This window comes from Eretmochelys imbricata, chromosome 8, assembly GCF_965152235.1.
Source record: "Eretmochelys imbricata isolate rEreImb1 chromosome 8, rEreImb1.hap1, whole genome shotgun sequence".
Lineage (NCBI taxonomy): Eukaryota > Metazoa > Chordata > Testudines > Cheloniidae > Eretmochelys > Eretmochelys imbricata.
In genome coordinates this window covers 78,683,201-78,702,354 of record NC_135579.1, presented here as the reverse complement: position 1 = coordinate 78,702,354, position 19,154 = coordinate 78,683,201, and the positions used below count along the sequence as shown (strand labels likewise).

Below are 19,154 nucleotides of genomic sequence, written 5' to 3'. Positions count from 1 at the left end.
CAGACTTGACATTCCTGCTATTTTAAGGGGGGGAAACTAAAGAGGAGTGGGAAAACAATTTTTTTGGACGGAGGGGGACAGCTTGTCAGGCTCCCTTTATCTATAACTAGGAGGCCAAAAAAGGCCTAAGCTCCATTTTAAAATGAATTTCTTTGCAGACTGCCTTGAAAGGCAATGATCTCTTTATGGGCAACTGTTTACGTATATCTAAAACTGATTCAACTTCTAGTGCACATCTGAAGTGAACAGACAGTTCATTATAATTATTCCTTCTTGTACAGCTGGAGAATATTTTTAAATAAGTTTCAAAAAATAAATTACTTCAAACTTTTTTAGCAATTTTAACAAACTACTGGCTCTTTCCTGCCCAAATTAAACTCTGTGGTTGCAGAGCCTCAAAGGTACTACGAACCTTATGGGTTACCCAGCGTTAAAGACTGCAATCTCTGATTTAGTTGGGGATTGGTCCTGCTTTGAGCAGGGGGTTGGACTACAGGACCTCCTGAGGTCCCTTCCAACCCTGATATTCTATGATTCTATGATGATTCTATGCTCTCTCCCTTTAGCCATCCAGGTCTGCCTCCTTCCAGGCTCAGACTCTATGCAGCTTAATTACCATGTGGCCATCCAGGTGATAGAAATTATGTCAGGGGCTCAGTGCCTCCCTTCACATCCAAATGTTGGAGGTGGGGTGTATGAAAGCAAATCTTGGCCCACTGTGAAGCTATTGTATTGGGCTTTCCAGCTGTGAGACCAAAAGTTTTAAAAGGTAACCTCCTCCTTCTCTGCCCCCGCCACCCATCCACCAGCCCCAAACTCCTCCGCCGTACCAGCTGGGAGGGTTCTATTCTGCAGTGGGCTGTGGATGGGGAATGTAACATGTACATGATTAAGGGCCAGGGAGAGAAACATGAAAACAGGGATGGAGTAATCCTGGTAAACAGAAGGAGGCTGGGATGTGGAGAGTATGATTTGTCCCAGCCATAGCTGAGATAACGGGGGAGACTTCCTGAGTCTCCAGGGACCGCTATCTCTTATCACCGCAGAACTCCCAGTCAGCATGCAGTAGCTCCTGCTCCACGTTATCAGCACTAGAGTACTCTTAGTAAATATCACATTAGATTTCAACCTGACCTCCAGCCCCCTGCAGCTGCAGACTTGGCACCTTGCCTGAACCAGCCCTGCAGGGTGGGTTTTTCACTGGCTATTTGAGGAGGCTGTGATATCAGCAGCTGTCTTGGTGGAGTAGAAGAAACTCATTTTAAACGTGTGGTGCTAAAATGCAGTTCTTTGTAATGTATAAGTCTGTAATTTAGGACCTAGACTTTCTGAGTTTGTCTCTATTCAAGTGTTGCTCTTCCCCTTCAGTTCTGGTGGAAAGAACGCATCTGCTTTGGAGAGGGGCAGAACAAACTGACCCTTGTGTATAATTTGTACGACAGTTGGTTACACTAATAAAGCCCTTTGAGTTCTTTCAAGATGGAAAGTGCCACAGAAGTGAAAGATATTATATTACCTAACCCCTTGGTGAGCTTCATTCCAGAGATCAGAAATGCTGAATACATTTACTGCGTGCCAAAATCCTGGTGCCACTGGGCAATCAAGGCATCAGCAAAACTTTAAAGAGTTTCCAGTTGGTGCAGCAGAGGAGGGGTCATCCTCAGAGATTTTGTTACAGTTCCCTGGTTCTTCGCCCAGCTCCTGGCCCTCACCCAGGTTAGAGTAGCCCGTAGGCACTAACTGCCCATCTTTCCCAAGGGAACATCCATCAGCTGAGAACAGCTGCAATCTGGCCACTCCTACTCCCTGTTCATTGTGTCAGGGACCACAGGAAGGGTGTTGGAGGAACTACGTAATTTAGCTCTACATCTATGGGGGGCTTCTCCAAGCCAGGGGAATCCACAGCTAACAGGCTGCAGCCAGAGTCAACTAAGAACATGGCAAGAGAGAAGCTCTTTTGAAATCAGTACTGAAACAATGACATGATGACTGTCACATGTTTTGATTACTGCATCATCAGAGCACATTATTCTGAAGAGGTGTTTCTAAAGAAAGAGCGGCTGCCCTACTAATGCTGAGTTACTAAAAGACAGACAAGCAAAAGACAGGTCCAGAAGCTTATTCAGTAATAGTTCAAAGGTTAAAGCTCGTAAATACCTGAACATACTAGAGCCAGTTTCCTGAGAAACAACTTCAGAATATCCCCTTTTTAAGAGACCATGGAACTGTATCATATCAAGCAAAGTCATGTCCTAGGGCCCTAGTCACTAAGAATTTTAGCAAGAATACAGATTTGTTTAGTTAGCCTCAAACAGGCAGGAGTTTGATCCTGAAAGGAGCTGAGCATCTGCAGCTCCTAATGGGAGCTGGCCACATTCAGCAGCTTTCAGAATCTCTCTCTCTCTTATCTGAGCACCTTCAATGTAAAATCAAGAGTGATAGCAAATTTCTAGTGGACTGCATTGAATCTCCTCCTTTTCAAGGGGTTTGTTTGGTTTTTGGACAGGTTTTATCAATGACACATTTTAATACCATCATGTTGTAAATTGCAAAGTCACACACACAATTTGATACCTACAGGACTCCCATCTGCACCAGGGGGGCCTCTGTTTCCAAAGTCACCTGGAAAACCCTGGTAACAAGAGAGAGATAACACTGTTAGAATCATAGCACACACCAGATACTATTCTTCACATTACACTTGGAAATATGTAAGAAATGCGTACACACTAAGAAATTTGGCAAGAACAAATGACTTGCCCTTTCTTATCCAAAGCTGGGAGGTTCTAAAAGAAGCTTACAAGAGTCAGGTGCACAACCCCCATTGAATTTTTATGGGATTTGGACACCTAATTCCCATAGGTTCCCTTGAAAACCCCAACCCAAATTGACCAAAGGTACTAGAAAGTAAGATGATACTAGCAAGAAGGGGGGAAAATAAACCATTTCAGCTGCAAAATTCAAAACACACTTCATTGTCTTACTCCAAAATCCCATCCAAGAAAGATTTGAGAAGATTTTTTGGATGCCATTTTAAGTTGCAAGAATATGACGTTATCATCTTACTGAGCCCTTATGAGGTCGATACTATGCAAGTGCCCATTGGAATGTTTGTTTGGGGTCTTCTGATACCCAGCTCCGTGCCTTTACTACAAGATCACACCTCCCCCATGCCATATAGCATTTACCTAAGACTGTTTTTTAATATTTATGGATGAAGACTCAATATGACAAAGGTGCATTAAAATCAATGACCAATATGAGGGACTCAGCACTGCTCAGAATTAAACCTTCATTTTCTAACCATTCTGTATGCAAAGTTATCTTTGCCAATGTAAACTAGTGCATGCTTGCCTGGTTGAGTCTGCAGCTAGAGACTGAAACAATAGCACCAAATGAGGTATGCATTTCCTCATTCATATTAGCAGAGTGTTGACTTCAGAGTTTAGATATTGGGGTAGTGATGCTATGTAGTCACCAGGATGCATCTGGAATCTGATTGGACAAGTGAAATTTCAATTTTGAGCCAAAATTAGCATTGTTGTCTGGGGCTGCAGGACTCGAAGTCCTGCCTTGCTGGAACCGTGATCTTTTTTGCTCCCTATTATGGATCCTATTTTACTTCCCCAGACGTTGCCCCTGGAAAGGAAGCACGAATTGATTGAATTATTTTAATTCCTATTGATTTCATATCGCTATCAAATGCTCACTAACCAACTGGAAGAGCCACATGTGGGAGAGAGTGGATTCAGTGCGGTGGTGCACAAAAGTTAATGCCCACAAGAGCAGCACAATTCTGTTGTACACAAGAGCACAAAAAATGTAGTGATCAATGCCAATATATTAAGTTGGAGGGAAGGTGTGTAGTGGAGAACTGTGCAGAGCCCTACTAATGCTAGAACCAGTCTGATTTAACACATTTCTTAATAATCTGGAAGAGGCAGTAAAACAGCACACCAATGAAATTTGCAGATGATACTAAATTGGGAGGGGATTCAGCTTGGAAAAATGCAAGCTAATACATCCAGGAAAAAAAATCCTAAATATAGAAAGTATGAGAGTAAAATATCTTGCAAGCACCAGGGTTGTAAGAGAGCCAAGAATGATCTTGGACGTATGAGCTTGTGATACAGCTGTAAAATTCCAGCGCAATTTTGTGCTAAATTTGCCAACACATCCTAAAAGTAGGGAACATGGTATTTGAATGGACAGTTCATAGTTGCTAGCATACTATTTTTAGACTATACTAGAGGACACAGTTTGCTGTGTTTCCCTTCCATCCTCACAGGTGTTTCGGCCAGTGGATTAACATCATTTATAGACTTACTGGCCATCCCTCCACAATTGCTCTGATCCATCCCTAACCTTCTCAGTGCATTCTCATAGGGTTTGTCTTGTTCATACTGCAACTTCTGCAACATGATTTAGCTCAGGTAATTTAAGTTAACTACCACAACTGTAAATTCTAGTGTACTGTAGATATTCCACAATAGTTTGTTCCAGGAAATAAACATTTGTTCCTAGTCATGGTTCATCCTATGTCAGTGGTTCTCAACCTATTTACCATTGTGGGCTGCATAACAATTGTCATGTGGGTCACATCCAGTACTACCTGTATGGCTTTGAGGATGTCACATTGGCCACAGCTGTGTGCTGACTGGGGCACAGGTTGAGAACTACTGCCCAAGGCTGAGCCCCAGGATAAGCTAGGATCCAGAACAAACCTTTGGGAGTGTTTGCACTGAGATTTACAAATATTTGTGACAGGTTTCAGAGTGGTAGCTGTGTTAGTCTGTATCAGCAAAAACAGCGAGGAGTACTTGTGGCACCTTAGAGACTAACAAATTTATTTGGGCATAAGCTTTCGTGGGCTAAAACCCACTTCATCAGATGCATGTATTTTCCACTCCATGCATCTGATGAAGTGGGTTTTAGCCCACAAAAGCTTATGCCCAAATAAATTTGTTAGTCTCTAAGGTGCCACAAGTACTCCTCATTGTTTTTGCAAATATTTGTGAGTGTGCATGTTAGAATTCACAACTGTACTAGTTAACACACATTAACCGGAACCACCCTTCCATTCCCACAGACTGGAGGGAGCAGTTTCTTTCATCCTGCATGTAATTATTTCATAAACATTACCTTCTCTGCTCTCAGGTGTTTTCAAGTTTATAGTTTTCTCTTTGTATAGCTGCAAGAGGAGGTTAAGATACTAACCTTTCACCTCCAGTGGGCCATGCTCAAAAGTGCCTCAGGTCACACAAACTATTAGTTTAGCCCTTTCAACCTTCCTTCCTTAGGTTGTCTAGATCATGATTTATCAGAGCTAAATATCTTTAGTTAAGAGCTGGGAAGGGGAAAAAGGGGTGCCTAACAATGGATAAACAGGAACCACAGGCCGGGAACTGAAAGGAACCTTAAAAGTTGCAGTAGGGAGGTGGGAAGTTTGCCCTGTAATTCAAAATACCTCTGGATTTCTCAGCCATGTTTTTCTTTAATCAAAACTATTAGTCTTTTACCTTGGTGTCATCATAAGAACTGGAGTTTAACTAAATAATAAGGGAAAATTATCTTGTATAACTCTCCTCTCCTCTACAACCATTGGACTAGAGTTGTTCCAGCTAGTTTTGTTTTGTCTTGTATTGTCTGGTTTGGTCTTATTTACTTATACTTTGTCTTGTACTTTTCAGTCTTGTCTTATTTTGTTCCAGTCAGCTTTCACTGTGGACAAGAATATATCCCACTCCTATTCCTCTGTGAATGTACCATTAATAGCCTATATAGTATCTTGCAATAAGTTACTAGGCTCATAATTCCTCATATTTTCATCATAATGTGAATTAATTTGATTTATTCATTCTAATTCATGTGCTGACTTTTGAATTGTAATCATTACAATGAATTAACACTGTATTTTTAACACAAATAATAAAATATCAATTATGAAAAGGAGAAAGACAGGTAATATTGAATGGACTGTTGCATAGTAGATGGTTGTTTATTACAAACCACAAGTCAACTCACTACTTCAGCACTCCGGGGAGTAATGCTGGCCTAAATCCTGGCTCTCCTGAAGTCAATGAGAGCATTTCCATTGTCATCAGTGGGGCCAGGATTTCACCCAAGGAGTTTAAGCCCTGACAAATTACTGTCTGTGACTGCATCTGAAGTTTTAATTTGTCAGATGTTCTCCAGATCAATTCTGAAACATTCTCCATGCTCTGTAGCAGCTTTGCACATTCAAAATACACAACAAACTATTCAATGTTTTATGATTCATACATTAAAAAACTCCATTGGATGGCTATGGTGATCTCAATATTTAACATAAGTAAATGTGGAAATTCATTACTGGACATTGTATTAAAATCCATAAAAGAAGTTAAACCATTAAAGTTCCTACAACAGTGTAAACATACCAACATCACACAGATACAATTTAATATCCTTTGGATTTCTAGTTAAATAGAGGAATGTGGCTTATTCACAACAAAATGCAAACATGCTCAACTGACCACGCTGTATTTACCAAAAGTGAAGCCGCAACATCACAAAGCTGTAACCACCCAGACATCACCACTGCTGCCCTCTTAACGGGCCTTCTGCTGGGAAAGCAGGAGGCCAGCTTTTCTTAGCAGCTGACACTACAGAGACGCTCCGATGGTGAAGGTGGCCAGAGGATGCACCGAATCAAGGCATCCCCAGGCAACATCCCTGTCCTGGCAAACACAGTTAACTTTTTTGGGCTGCACTGGCCTTCTAAAAGCCCACTGAGGAAGGGATGTTTGCTGCCATTTTCTGCTACCTCTTCCTTTTGTCAAAGTTTCTGCCATCAAGCTCCTGAATTTTCACTGCCTGAAGCCCTCCCAAACACAGGATGACCCTGGCCCAAGGCTTTTTTTGCATTCTGTTGCAAACTAACAAATGGCCAATTTCTCAGAAAATTCTGCTAAAGTCTGCGTGTGTTAAAGCCAAAAAATATCCCTCCAAACTGACCAGTTTTCAGCAAAAATGATTCAGGCCATTTCCAAGCAACAAACAGGCCCATCTAGCACACTGTGAAAATTGTATTCAGTATCTGATCATGGTGCTCTCAAGTGACAATTGTTATTCTTTAATTTTAAGGTACAAGTTTTTCATAACATAAATAGACTGTATAGCATTTATTACTGATGTGGTTGTTGATTCAGTAGAGGTTCATAATGTTCATTATTAAATACGACAGACTTTGAAATTAACTTGAAAACCTATACTCTCTGGACCAAATTTTCAATTGGCCTCTGAAATTGTATCGTAAAATTTTATTTGACATAGTGCCATGTTATTAAAATATCTTTTGCTTATTCAAGGCCACCTTCTGGGAAGCCATAGTCAAAGGCTAATTTACTGTTCTTTTAAGAAAACTAGTACATTTTGGTGAGGATGTGTGCCCCAATAGATGTTAAACTTGTTAAACTCCAGATGACACCCATGAAGACACAACTTTTTAAATAGAAACTAACAGTTGGATCAAAAGTGAAATGGAGAAAGCAACGAGGCAATTTTTCCAATTACCAGGTCTCAGATTCAGACTGTAGGTAGTGATTTATATACAGAAAAAAAGAGCAAAAGATGTTCTGGATGAGACAAAGGGGCAGATTAACCATAACCATGATATTTCCACTTTCATCATCGTGAGTTTTATAACTGATGAGAGAAGAACAAATTAGGCACTATAAAAAAGAAAAAGCATTTCTAATCTAGGAAAAGAGAAAACCATCTAAAACTGAAAACATAATAGTACTACTGTGTAAGAAATGTTTTATTAAATCAGTAATATCATCTAGCATATTGCTACAACACATCCTAGAAAACAAGAACATTCATATTTTTAATTGAAAATGGGTCTGTAGTATTTTCACACAGTTACAATGGACTAGACTAGCAGATTGTTGGTATAGTTCAAAAGGTCTGCTTTGTCAGTTTGAGTATTAGTTGTTGTAACTAATCCTATATAGTACATTCCCAATAAATGTGCTCAAAGTAGTGTATGTGAAATACCGTGCAGCATATATGACAAGACAGATAATATAACAATATAGAAGTGGCCAGATTTCATATTACATACTTAATATGGAAAGAAATGGGATACATGCACCTTGAATACAGAATATTTTCTTTAAAACATACTGTACATGCAACTGATTTAAAATGCAGGCAATTTCAGACTCGCTAATATTTATAATAAGGAATTTGGTCAATTTAATATTTTGTTCCATTTCAAATATGCCAAAGATATTATAAATACTAATAACTATTCAGCTAGTCTGCTAATTGGTTGCATTTTGAATCCTAAAGATGATTTTCATGTCAGATGGTTTTTATAGTGTATTAAATGCCATCTGGACAGTAAACAAAATGATGGCAAGCACAATTATCTACCAGAATTTTAAAGCATTCATCACCATGGTGTCTAGAACTATGTTAAAAATTAAAAGAACTACCCTAAAACAAGCCCCTAATCTCCACCTCTCAAATTTAAGGCTGCTTTCCAAAATGAGATCATATTTGGGATTTGCCCTTCTTCCAAAAGCAATGTGCCATGCTGGCCATTCTTTCCCCTCATTGTTATCGATGGAAAGTTTGCACAAAGATGAGTCTTGCATTTCACCCTGAATCGTAAGGCTAGGATTCATCTCTCTGACACTGGGGAATTCCACAGCCAAGATTCTTTTGGTGAGAGCATCCTGCTCCAACCTCTTGAGGTATCCACCCTGTGGCCATTGGGTTGGATTTGGGGAAAGAGGCATTCGACGGTCCTGATCCAACAAAGTACCTAGAGCTAAGTACCTACTCAGGTGCTTTGACAGATTAGGCCTTATGATAACTAAACTTTAGCCCACTGTGGAGGACTAAGGTCTTGGAACTGATTTCAGGATCAAGAAATAGATCTGGCATTAAGTAGAAAGCCAACGGTATGTGCAGAACACTGGGCTGATGTGCTCTCATTGATCTCTGTTACTTAAACAGTGGACTGTCATGTGTTAAACTATTTGAAGATGGATCTCTATGGTCAAGAGTCCTCACTAGAGAGGGATGGATGCAATACGTGACTAGCTGAAGATGGAAAATAAATTTCTCTCCACTTCTGCTACTTGTACAGCTAGGAGCAGTCCAGTGGGATCGAGACATCATACCATCTTGAGAACCTGAGGTCAGGTGCCTTCAGCTGAAGACAAGATTATAATTCCAGACAGTGTTTCAAAGATCCCTATCAGCATCACCTCCTTCTTACACAGATTGAGCACGAGTCTTCTGCTTTTTTATCTTGATGCTCTTTCTTCTCAGAAAAGCTAGCACACTGCACATGGCTAATAAGGTGCCATAATACAATAGCATGTATCTGCTAGTGCAGTGGTTCTCAAAGCCAGTCCGCCGCTTGTTCAGGGAAAGCCCCTGGCGGCCCGGATTGGTTTGTTTACCTGCCGCATCCACAGGTTCGGCCGATCGCGGCTCCCACTGGCCGCAGTTCGCCTCTCCAGGCCTATGGGGGCTGCGGGAAGGCCGGCCAGCACATCCCTTGGCCCACGCTGCTTCCCACAGCCCCCATTGGCCTGGAGCGGCGAACCGCAGCCAGTGGGAGCCGCGATCGGCCGAACCTGTGGACGCGGCAGGTAAACAAACCAGTCCGGGCCGCCAGGGGCTTTCCCTGAACAAGCGGCGGACTGGCTTTGAGAACCACTTTGCTAATGTACACTTTTGGGATGCACAAACTAGTACATGATTCAAATGAGAAATGAGCAGCAACAATGTAGACAAAAAACTGAACACACTATCCTGTTAGCCAATTACTTTAATAAATTTAATCTTTTTTGATTCACACATTAATCTGTAGCATTAAAAACTTAAATAAGGTTCTTGATTTTAATGAACGTGTTTCAGGAGTGTCTTTTAGTACTTTTTGTGTTATGCTTAACCCAAAATTCACATGTATTGGAAGCTGGTCCATATTTCACATGGTTTTGTAATAACTATGCAGCAAACACAAAAATTACATCAACAGAGCTATGAATCTCTCCTTCCACAGTATTTTACATCCAGACAGCAAAAGTCTTAAAGTACAACCATCTGGCAGAAAACAAAGAACTTGGCACGTAACAGATCATGCTACAGTTTTCTGATCTATCAGAAATACTATAAACCTTAGGAAGGTATGCCTTGCAGATTTGTGTCTGCCCCCACATGCAGAAATATGTTTCTATTAAGTAGGGAATATCTTTAACTTGCCAACAGTTGCTTTCTACAATTTTTTCTGCAAACATCTGAAATTATTTGAAGCTGCAACTGACTTCTATTCAGGCCAACACCTGAATCAGACTCTTCATAAAGCCTGGAATCATAAATCTGTGTTGCATTAACAATATTTTTTTAGAACTGTTTGCGTTTTCGGTGATCTTTTAACCCCATGGCAGTCACACTGATAGTTCCCATGGCTGAACTGGCCATCAGGTTAAAAATTCTTAATTTACGTTTATTTAGCAGCACCATTAAATTTACCGAACAAGTTGTCATTTTTCTGTAGTGCAAGGTATGTGCTGAAACAATAATAAAATCATTTGTGAATAAAACAACACTAACCTTTTCAGCTACTTAAAATTATATGTATACTTACATTATTCATTTAAATTAGCAGCAAAAGTAGAAACCCATATTAGTAACCTTACCAGTCTCCCCTTAAGACCCCTTTTTCCTTGCTGTCCTGGAATGCCCTGGAAAAAAAAGAAAGAAAGAAAGAAAGAAAGAAAGAAAAGAGAATCTACAATCTAAAAAATCTACAGAATCTAGATTTTTTAAAAGTAATTTAAATGACATATTATTGGCACGCACATTTGATTGCAAAAGGCAATCTAAAGATCACCACCACAAAAAGCAGACACTATACCTTTTTCTTGTTATAAGGGAGCAGGGAAAATGGGATGGAGAAATGTAAATTGTGATCTCTTCACTTCAGGCATATTAGTTTAATTATATTAATATGTCCTAGAATGTTGAGAAAGGCCTGCTTTGGTTGTTATTAAGGTCAATGGAAAAACTTTCCCTGATTTCAATAGTAGCAAAATTAGGCTCAAAATCACAGTTATCAGATTATCATGGACATTTTTGTCTTAAACACATACCAGGCAATTCAGAAAGGGGATTTTACATGGACTGAATTACTCTTAGAGGAAACTTTCACTGCTCACTTCAATGACAACAGGAACAGGCTCCCAATCTCAAAAGTTTTAGATGAAATCCAAGCTTCACTTTACAGTCAATTCAGATTTATTAACCTTGGTGCTATTTTGATTTTATTCACTAGATTCATTCTAATCAGCAGAATTTTATTATTTAATCGTATGACATTTTCACACACTCCCAGTTTTGCTGTCAGACAAGCCTTATATTAAATCCTAATAAAGCCTAATAAATCTTATTTAAGTTTTCCTTGGTCTCATTGTGGTGTATGTTATACTTCAGTGTGTTTCATTATTATAAACGTGTAAATATTTAATAAATGTTTAATTAAACCTACTCTTTCTCCTTCAGGTCCTGGCTGTCCTGCCGCCCCTGGAGGTCCAATGAAACCCTTAGAACAGATAAATAATTCTTAAATGCTTTCATTAAAAAGTTTCATCTCAAGAACAATGCTAGATACAGATTTACCACACATTTATGAACGTATAGTGGTTTGAGATTTTGGGTGAAATCCTGGCTCAGTTGAAGTCCATGGCAAAACTCCCTGTGATTTCAGTGTGGCCAGGATTTCACCCTCCAAATCCAACTGATAGTTACAATCACCCACCATTGCAGAGGTAACGTACAAATTAACCATACTAGGAAAAAAATTCCCAAATAATATACTACTGCATCAGAAAGTGCTGATCAAAGGAATATTAAAAATAAGCTTTCAAATTTACAATATTCCCCACATGTAAATAAAAAATAAATTATTTTTGTGTGAATAAGTTTGAGTGATTTCTACTACAAAGTAATTATTTTGCAAGTTTATCTTGTCACAGCTGGATTGTATTAATTAAAAGTGACTAATTTTTCTCCCTCCCTGCTTAAGTAGAAGGGGAGAATTGTCTATCCCATTAAAACCAGTGAGACAAATCATTGTAAGCATCAGTTTAATTGTAACTGCATCATGCCCTGCTTTCTATCCATGTAGAGAGTGATGCTGTCTACTCTGGAGCTGGAAGTTGCAATTTCCAGCTCAAGGAAACATCCCACACTAGCTCTGACTGCGCTTGTGCGCCAAAAATAGAAGTGCCGCTGCAGTGGTGCAAGTGGTGGGAGGGGGCTAGCTGCCAAAAGTACATGCCTAGGATCTCAGACGAGATTATATTTGGGGCAGCTATCCTCTCCCATTCCTCGTGCCACTGTGGCTACATTGCTATTTTTAGCAAAGCTAGTGCAGGTATGTCTCCTCAAGCTGGAAATGACACCTTCCAACTCTAGTATGATATACCATGAAAAGTAACTTCCTTATGTTGCGTCAAAATCTGCAAATCCACAGCTAAATACCACTGTGTTCAATTTTTAAAATGGTAAGGTAGAAATAACTGAATTTTATTGTAGAACATAAGATCAATAGAGTAGCCAGAGTAGTAACTATTACGATGGGACACATGCTAACCACTGGCTAACAGAGAGGTCATATCCCTGTGTTTTGTTCTCAAAATATCCAATTCGCTTCCAGTTAAATGAATAAAAATAAAAAGTTAAGAAAGTGAAAACATGAAGAAATTCTCACATGAAAATAGCATTTAGGAGGTTTTGAAGATTTTGTCTTCTGTGACTGAATTAGGAAGCAATTCTACTTTTCATCAATACAGTGGAGACCAGCAGAAGCCCCACAAAGTCTAGTTAAATAAAAAAATCATAATATGAAATACAATGAAAAGTTATAAAGGGCAGGAAATGTTTCTCACTCATACGAGCTGTTATAATTCTCTGTTGAGCAAAACACGGGTGCAGCTTTCTTGTACTAGACAACGAGAATGTCATTAGTGATTACTCCACTGTTGGGATTGAATGGGATATGTGCAATTCAGAATATAAGGTGACTTGAAGGAAGTCACACTTATGTCCTTGGCTAGCCCATTTCCTTCAACGTGAAACTGGTAAAGGGAGGATTGTATTGGGGGGAAAATAAGTTCCACGTACAGGGAGCTATCCTGGGAAATGTATTTTTTTTAAATTATGCTTAAAAAATCCACCCCCTAAAATGTAGTAATCATTTAAATTCCTGGCTCTTAAGATTTGAAAACTAACACTATGTCCTGAGAAATTTAAACCTCCTCTCAAATCTTCAATGGTTTGTATGTGCTATATTCCATTATATTGCTTCCAAAGCTCAGTTTCATTTTCACGGCTCTGCATATGTGACAGACATGTACAAATTCAATTGCAAGTTGGCATAAACAAAAGTACAATGAAGTGATTCTACACATAGAGGCTCTGAGAGCGAATGTGCAAAGGCAGGAGCAGCATCTAATTACTGAAAAAAAAATCAGTGTTTTCACTTCTATCTCTACAGTCCTTTGAATTTAATGAAATATCTTAACTCATTTTTTGAGGATCTTAGGAAGGACAATACTCTTCTTGGTACCCCACACATTAGGGAAAAATGCAGCTCTCTTTTCTTTCCCTGTATTGTCTTAAAACCCTTAAATAAGCAGGATGCAGAGCTATCATAGGAGTGCGTTCTAACCTTAAGAGCTCAAATTATATTGACATAACTGCATGAGTCAATGGCACAAAAACATGTTTCTGGGTCAACATTACAGGCAACATCTGACAGAAAGGATTATGTAGGAGACACCCTTTTGAAACATGACAGTCTGAGATTGCTCCAAAAATAACTCATACTAACAATGACAGTCATATGTGTGGGCAAAAATAATAACGAGCTTGTGGGCCACTTAGCGGAAAAGATTGTGATCACCTTTGTCTTATATAACAGGAGAAGGAGTTGGCTACAGGTTTATGGAGAACTTTGGGGCAAGAAAAAAAGGAACAAATGTCTCAGGGTTGAGAGCCATGTGGGTGCAATATCTTTGGGACACAAGATCCTTACAAGCAGAGGAATCACCTCTCCCATCCTATAATGAAAACTGAATTAAGAAGAACAAAGCTTAGACATTTCAAAAAGCTGTTGCAGATGAAGGCTTTAAATATCTGCAATAAAAGACACAAGTGCACAGATTCAGCAACATGATGGAGAAGTTGTAACAGAAGCTTGACAGCATCATAAGGTACACAGTATACTTCACAGGAACCTGTACGATAATGGAGTTGAGTAAGGATGAGGGTGGAATCAAAAACCTGAGAAATTTCTAGGGTAAAGCAATTACAAATCTCAGGTTGCAATACACAGTTAACATCATATTCACATGTGATCCAAGTCTGATGATCTGTTGAGGGCAGTGACCTCGAAAGAAATAAAATCTGATCTTTTTACATCTATAGGTGTGTATGTGTGAAAAGTAAAAACTTTTTTTCCCCTTTCTCCGTGAAACTTTACTCAAAAACAATCCAAGCAAAGCTTAAATTTTTAAAGGGCTCAGATTTGTACCCCTGGTCTTGGCTACAAAAGATATCAACTGAAATATTTTAGGATCTAGCAGAAGGTGACTCTCATATTCTTTATGTGACAAGATTGTTTCCTTCCATCAACCTCTGTCGCCTTTGAAGATTACAAATGCCAGATCTGCCTTCACTCCTGACAGCTTCTACTACAGAACTAATGCTCCAGGCAGGAAACAGCCTTTTCCCCTCCACTCCCCTCCTTCGCTACCCCCACACTCTCATAGGGTTCTTTTTCTTTCTCTTCATGTCTGTATATGTTCCAAGTGAAGGAAGAGCAGCAAGATGAGATTATTCTATACTGCTTGTAGGCATGAAAAAGAAATAAATCCTCAAATTTTTAATGAAATAGAGTTTGTCATTAACCAAGTCTGCAATAGACAGAGTGATTCAGTGGCTGTGCAACTGGCAATTCAATGAAATCTCTCAAGCATACTATATGTATAAAAATACAGTCATGCATGCCGTAATGCTTACAAATGTTACTTACTCTTACACCTTTAGGACCTGGGTTACCTTCTGGTCCAGCTAAACCCTAGTATAAAAAGACACAACTTTTACTTCATTTAAAATAAATGGAAATACTAGATTTAAAAGAATTATCACAATAATTGTTAATTTCCAAACTGGCAATGCACTTTTCATGATGGGTGCTATGTGAACCTCTAGACAGAGACTGCAACTTCCTTTATATTAAAGTTATTTCTTTTTGTAAAGTTCTTCCCAATCCAGTTGAAACCTTCTACCCAATTGTGAACTTGACATTAAAAATAACTTCATGGAACTTTTCATAAACTTTTATATTGGAATGCAGTTCCAGTCATTTTCTAGCCAACATTAGAACAATAAGTTTATTTCAAAGCATTTTGTATTTTTAAATGTTGGCATGTTGTCATCCAGTCACTATATAAACTATTTACTAATGCTTTTTAATATATAGCCACTGTAAAATTGGTCTAGTAAAATGTTGAAATAGTTTAGAGAGCATGGGTCAAATTCAGCCCCTCAAGCAGGAATGACTCCATTGAAGTCAGTTGACAAACACAAGGACTGAATTTGGCTCATGTAATTTAAATGTGAGGAAAAGTGACTGACCTTTCATCTTAATGCACCAACAGCATATACTGAACTATCTATCTGTCCCAGGTATATAAAAATCAATATTACAAATGGCTTGCATTGATAGCAATTTGATGTTTTCATTGGTTCTCTCTCGCAATAAACTAAATGGAAAAAGCCCGTTAACATATTCTTTCCCCACATAAAAGTTAAAGAAATAGTTTCAGCAGTAAAAAAAGAAGTGTAGGCAAATAAGTAGGAACGGTACTAGAGCAGAATGCTTCCTGTTTCTTCTGAACATTAAATACTAAAAGGTTGAAACAGACAGAGAGCAATTTGGTAACAAGGTATGTATGCACTAGAGGGACACAGAATAACTGTGTCTAACCCATTCAGAGCCCAGTACTGGGGGAACAATGTGCCAGATATCGTCCGTGAATGGCGCCTCTGAAAGGAGGCTTGTTTTAAGTATTAGTGATACAATGTCAGCCAATGCAGTGATGTCATCAGCAGTGCCAGCAGATTTAGATATGGTTCTTTCAGAAACGACATCATTAATGCTACATGATGGCAGACAATCCTTTTGAGGTAGATCAGTTTGTCTAAACACTCCTTGCCAACGGACAGACCATGTACACTAGGCATCACTTTGAAAATTAACCCCAAAGAGGAAGGGAAACATATTTTAAACTAATGTATAGTACTGAACAGGTGCTTATAATAGGAAAACATATAATTCTATTGTATAGTTACTGCACCTGCCTGCCAGGGTAACCAAGTGAACCAGCATTGCCAGCCATTCCTGGAATTCCCTAAATTGAAAGCAAAAAAAGTAATCAAGTTTTGCGTATTTTTACCTGTTGATATCATGAAAGAGCTTTCTCCTAATGCAAGACTGTTTCTTGTGTAAGTTGCATAGGAAGCCCATAAAACCCACTCCTTATACATAATTAAAATTGGCATGATTACTTCCTTAGCAATGGTGCACACATTGCAAAAGCACCTAGGGTGGGGGAGGGAGAGGGAGGGAATTAGTCCAAAATGAAGTGAAGTACAAGGAAAAAAACCACTGATTCATGATGGAAAATTCTTAGACAATGTTTGGCAAAATCAGATATGCACAACGGGAGATGCCCTCAAGGGACAGGTATTTATGATGCAGATAACCCAAGCTGACACTGATCTTGGCCGTATTATTAAAATTTTTACTTTTATGGAACAAATGTAAGAAGAATCGGAATGTCCTTGTATATCTGAATTTCCTTATATTGGTCTCAATGTGGGTATGCTAGGATAAGGTTAGAGTAACAGTGGATTAATAATGGGTACAGTAAACTCTTCCTTTTCCCCCTCTTTCTTCTCTAATCAAATCCAAAAGTGTTTTCCCCCCTAATAATTCTGTGTATTTGATTGTTTATTTTAAGAAAATTCTGCTTTTCTGAAATGGGCAAGTTCTTTGGTGCCAGGTGGTAAAGTTCATTGTTGAAGAACTGGACACCTGTTTGGTGAGCAACCTTTACTCAAGCAAGATCCAGAACTAGACGAGATGTGATGAAGATAGTTAGGATGGGAGTGCACTTCATTAGCTGAGTGGTGACACTTAAACTGTATCTGATCCTGTTAGTCCTTCAATCTAGGGAATAGTAAGTTCACTAAAAAATTTCAAACAAATGAACCAGTCCAAGGCATTGTCAACAGAGAGACAGGTTCTCTGATATCAACAATTTCCCAGTCATTATATCACATTACAGAGAATAAGAAACCTCTGAAACATTTAAAATATCTTTCATAAATAAAAATGAATAATTAACAATAAACCAGGAGTTACCATCTTGACCCACTGTTGATAGTCAGATATAGTATATAAAAGCATAAGAAAGGCAGGAGACTCTCACAATATCTGCAAGGTACATTGTGTTATTTATTTTGGATAGAAAATATATCATCATCATCGTATAAAATAAATTAATCTGAAATTAAGCAAAACATTTAAACATACGGCAAAACTTACCTTCTAACCTCTTCCAAAGTCTCCTGCCTCTTTTATGCTTTCATATGCTGAACTGCCCTTCCTGTATCTCATACTATGTCATCATGCTGGACTTCCTGCTGGGAAGTATCAGTAAAATGACAGCTCTCATTGCAAGACAACAGCATCATTCATGGTTATAAAGTCACTGAAATACCCACAGCTATGTAAAGAAAGTCCTTAAAATGTGTCTACATGCTATTGTAGACCCTAATACTGCAAAGGGATCAGCACGCTTAGACAATGGGACTCCATAATGGAGTAATGGTCAAGGTATGCAGGATTGGGGCCTAATTTAGTAAACATTTACTTAGTTACCAAAGGTGTCACAACTGCTGCAGTTTCCCTTGAATAAAGATTATTTAATTTCATTTTAATGCACAGAGTAGGAAATGGTTATCTTTGAAACATGATTTCATTAGGCATCTATTTATTTAAAACAAACAATTATCTATTCATGTAGCCAAATCTTCCTCATTTAGACCCTGATCCTGCAGACACATATACAAGGTGAATAGTCCCACTGACCAGTTCAGTGGGATTACGCTGCACAAATGTACTCAGATGTGTAGACCAGGGTATGCTCAAATGTGAGTTTGCAGTGTAGGGACCTTACAATGTATGCAATTATCTATTCACATGAGTAAATGAGTATAATTTGGCTCATTTTTGGTTGTATAAATTCAGGGGCGGCACCAGCCTTTTCCCAGTGTGGGTGGCTGAGGTGGGCTAAACAGAAAATTGGGGGAGGTCGGCTGTGCAGAACTGGAGAAGAAAGGGCGGCAATGCCACACCATGCCACCCTTACTTCTGTGCTGCTGCTAGCTGTGGCAGTTCCTTCAGAGCTGGGTACCTGGCCAGCAGCCACCGCTCTCCAGCCGCCCAGGTCTGAAGACAGCACCGCCGTCAGCTGCAGCGGAGAAATAAGGGTAGCAATGCCGTATCATGCCGACGTTATGTCTGCGTAACGTTTGACCTTTGCACTGGGAGGGGTGGCTGTGGTAAGGCTATGGTAAATTTTGGGGGTGGCTATCGCCCCCACAACCCCCACCCTCCAGCACCACTCCTGTATAAATCAGCCTAAGGTAGTAAAAATATAACTGTTGCGTGAAAGTATAGGCAGATTAAACTGTTTTTTCCTCAAATGTATTGAAAGGTAGCACAAACTCACATTGAGACTGAGGCTTTAATTTGCTTTACTGCTTCAAAATACTTAATTGGGTGGGGAAACCATTACTGGGGAGGGTCCTTGCTGGTGCTGGAAAAGACATGCATCAGCCGCCCAAACACCTTGGAGAATCCACTAAAGAAGAGATATAAAGAGGCTGCAATAGCTTCGCCATATTTCCCATGCCCTGTATGAACCCACCTCATTGGGGATTCCATGGGTAGCCGTTGGTAAATGAAGCCCTGGCATTTCAATTTTGCAATGCCAGGGGCCTGGGCATCTAGGCCT

The 19,154-nt window shown here is 39.3% G+C and overlaps 1 protein-coding gene across 1 annotated transcript in view; it reads right to left on the bottom strand.

Moving 5' to 3' along the window:
* COL24A1 (collagen type XXIV alpha 1 chain) overlaps positions 1-19,154 on the bottom strand; it is a 248,411-nt gene that overhangs the window by 145,851 nt on the left and 83,406 nt on the right. Inside the window, exons 11-15 of the mRNA XM_077825362.1 lie at positions 16,428-16,481; positions 15,101-15,145; positions 11,552-11,605; positions 10,704-10,748; positions 2,579-2,632 (exon numbers count right to left, since the gene is read on the bottom strand). Coding sequence (XP_077681488.1) covers positions 2,579-2,632; positions 10,704-10,748; positions 11,552-11,605; positions 15,101-15,145; positions 16,428-16,481 — 252 coding nt within the window. The remainder of the gene's footprint in view (positions 1-2,578; positions 2,633-10,703; positions 10,749-11,551; positions 11,606-15,100; positions 15,146-16,427; positions 16,482-19,154) is intronic.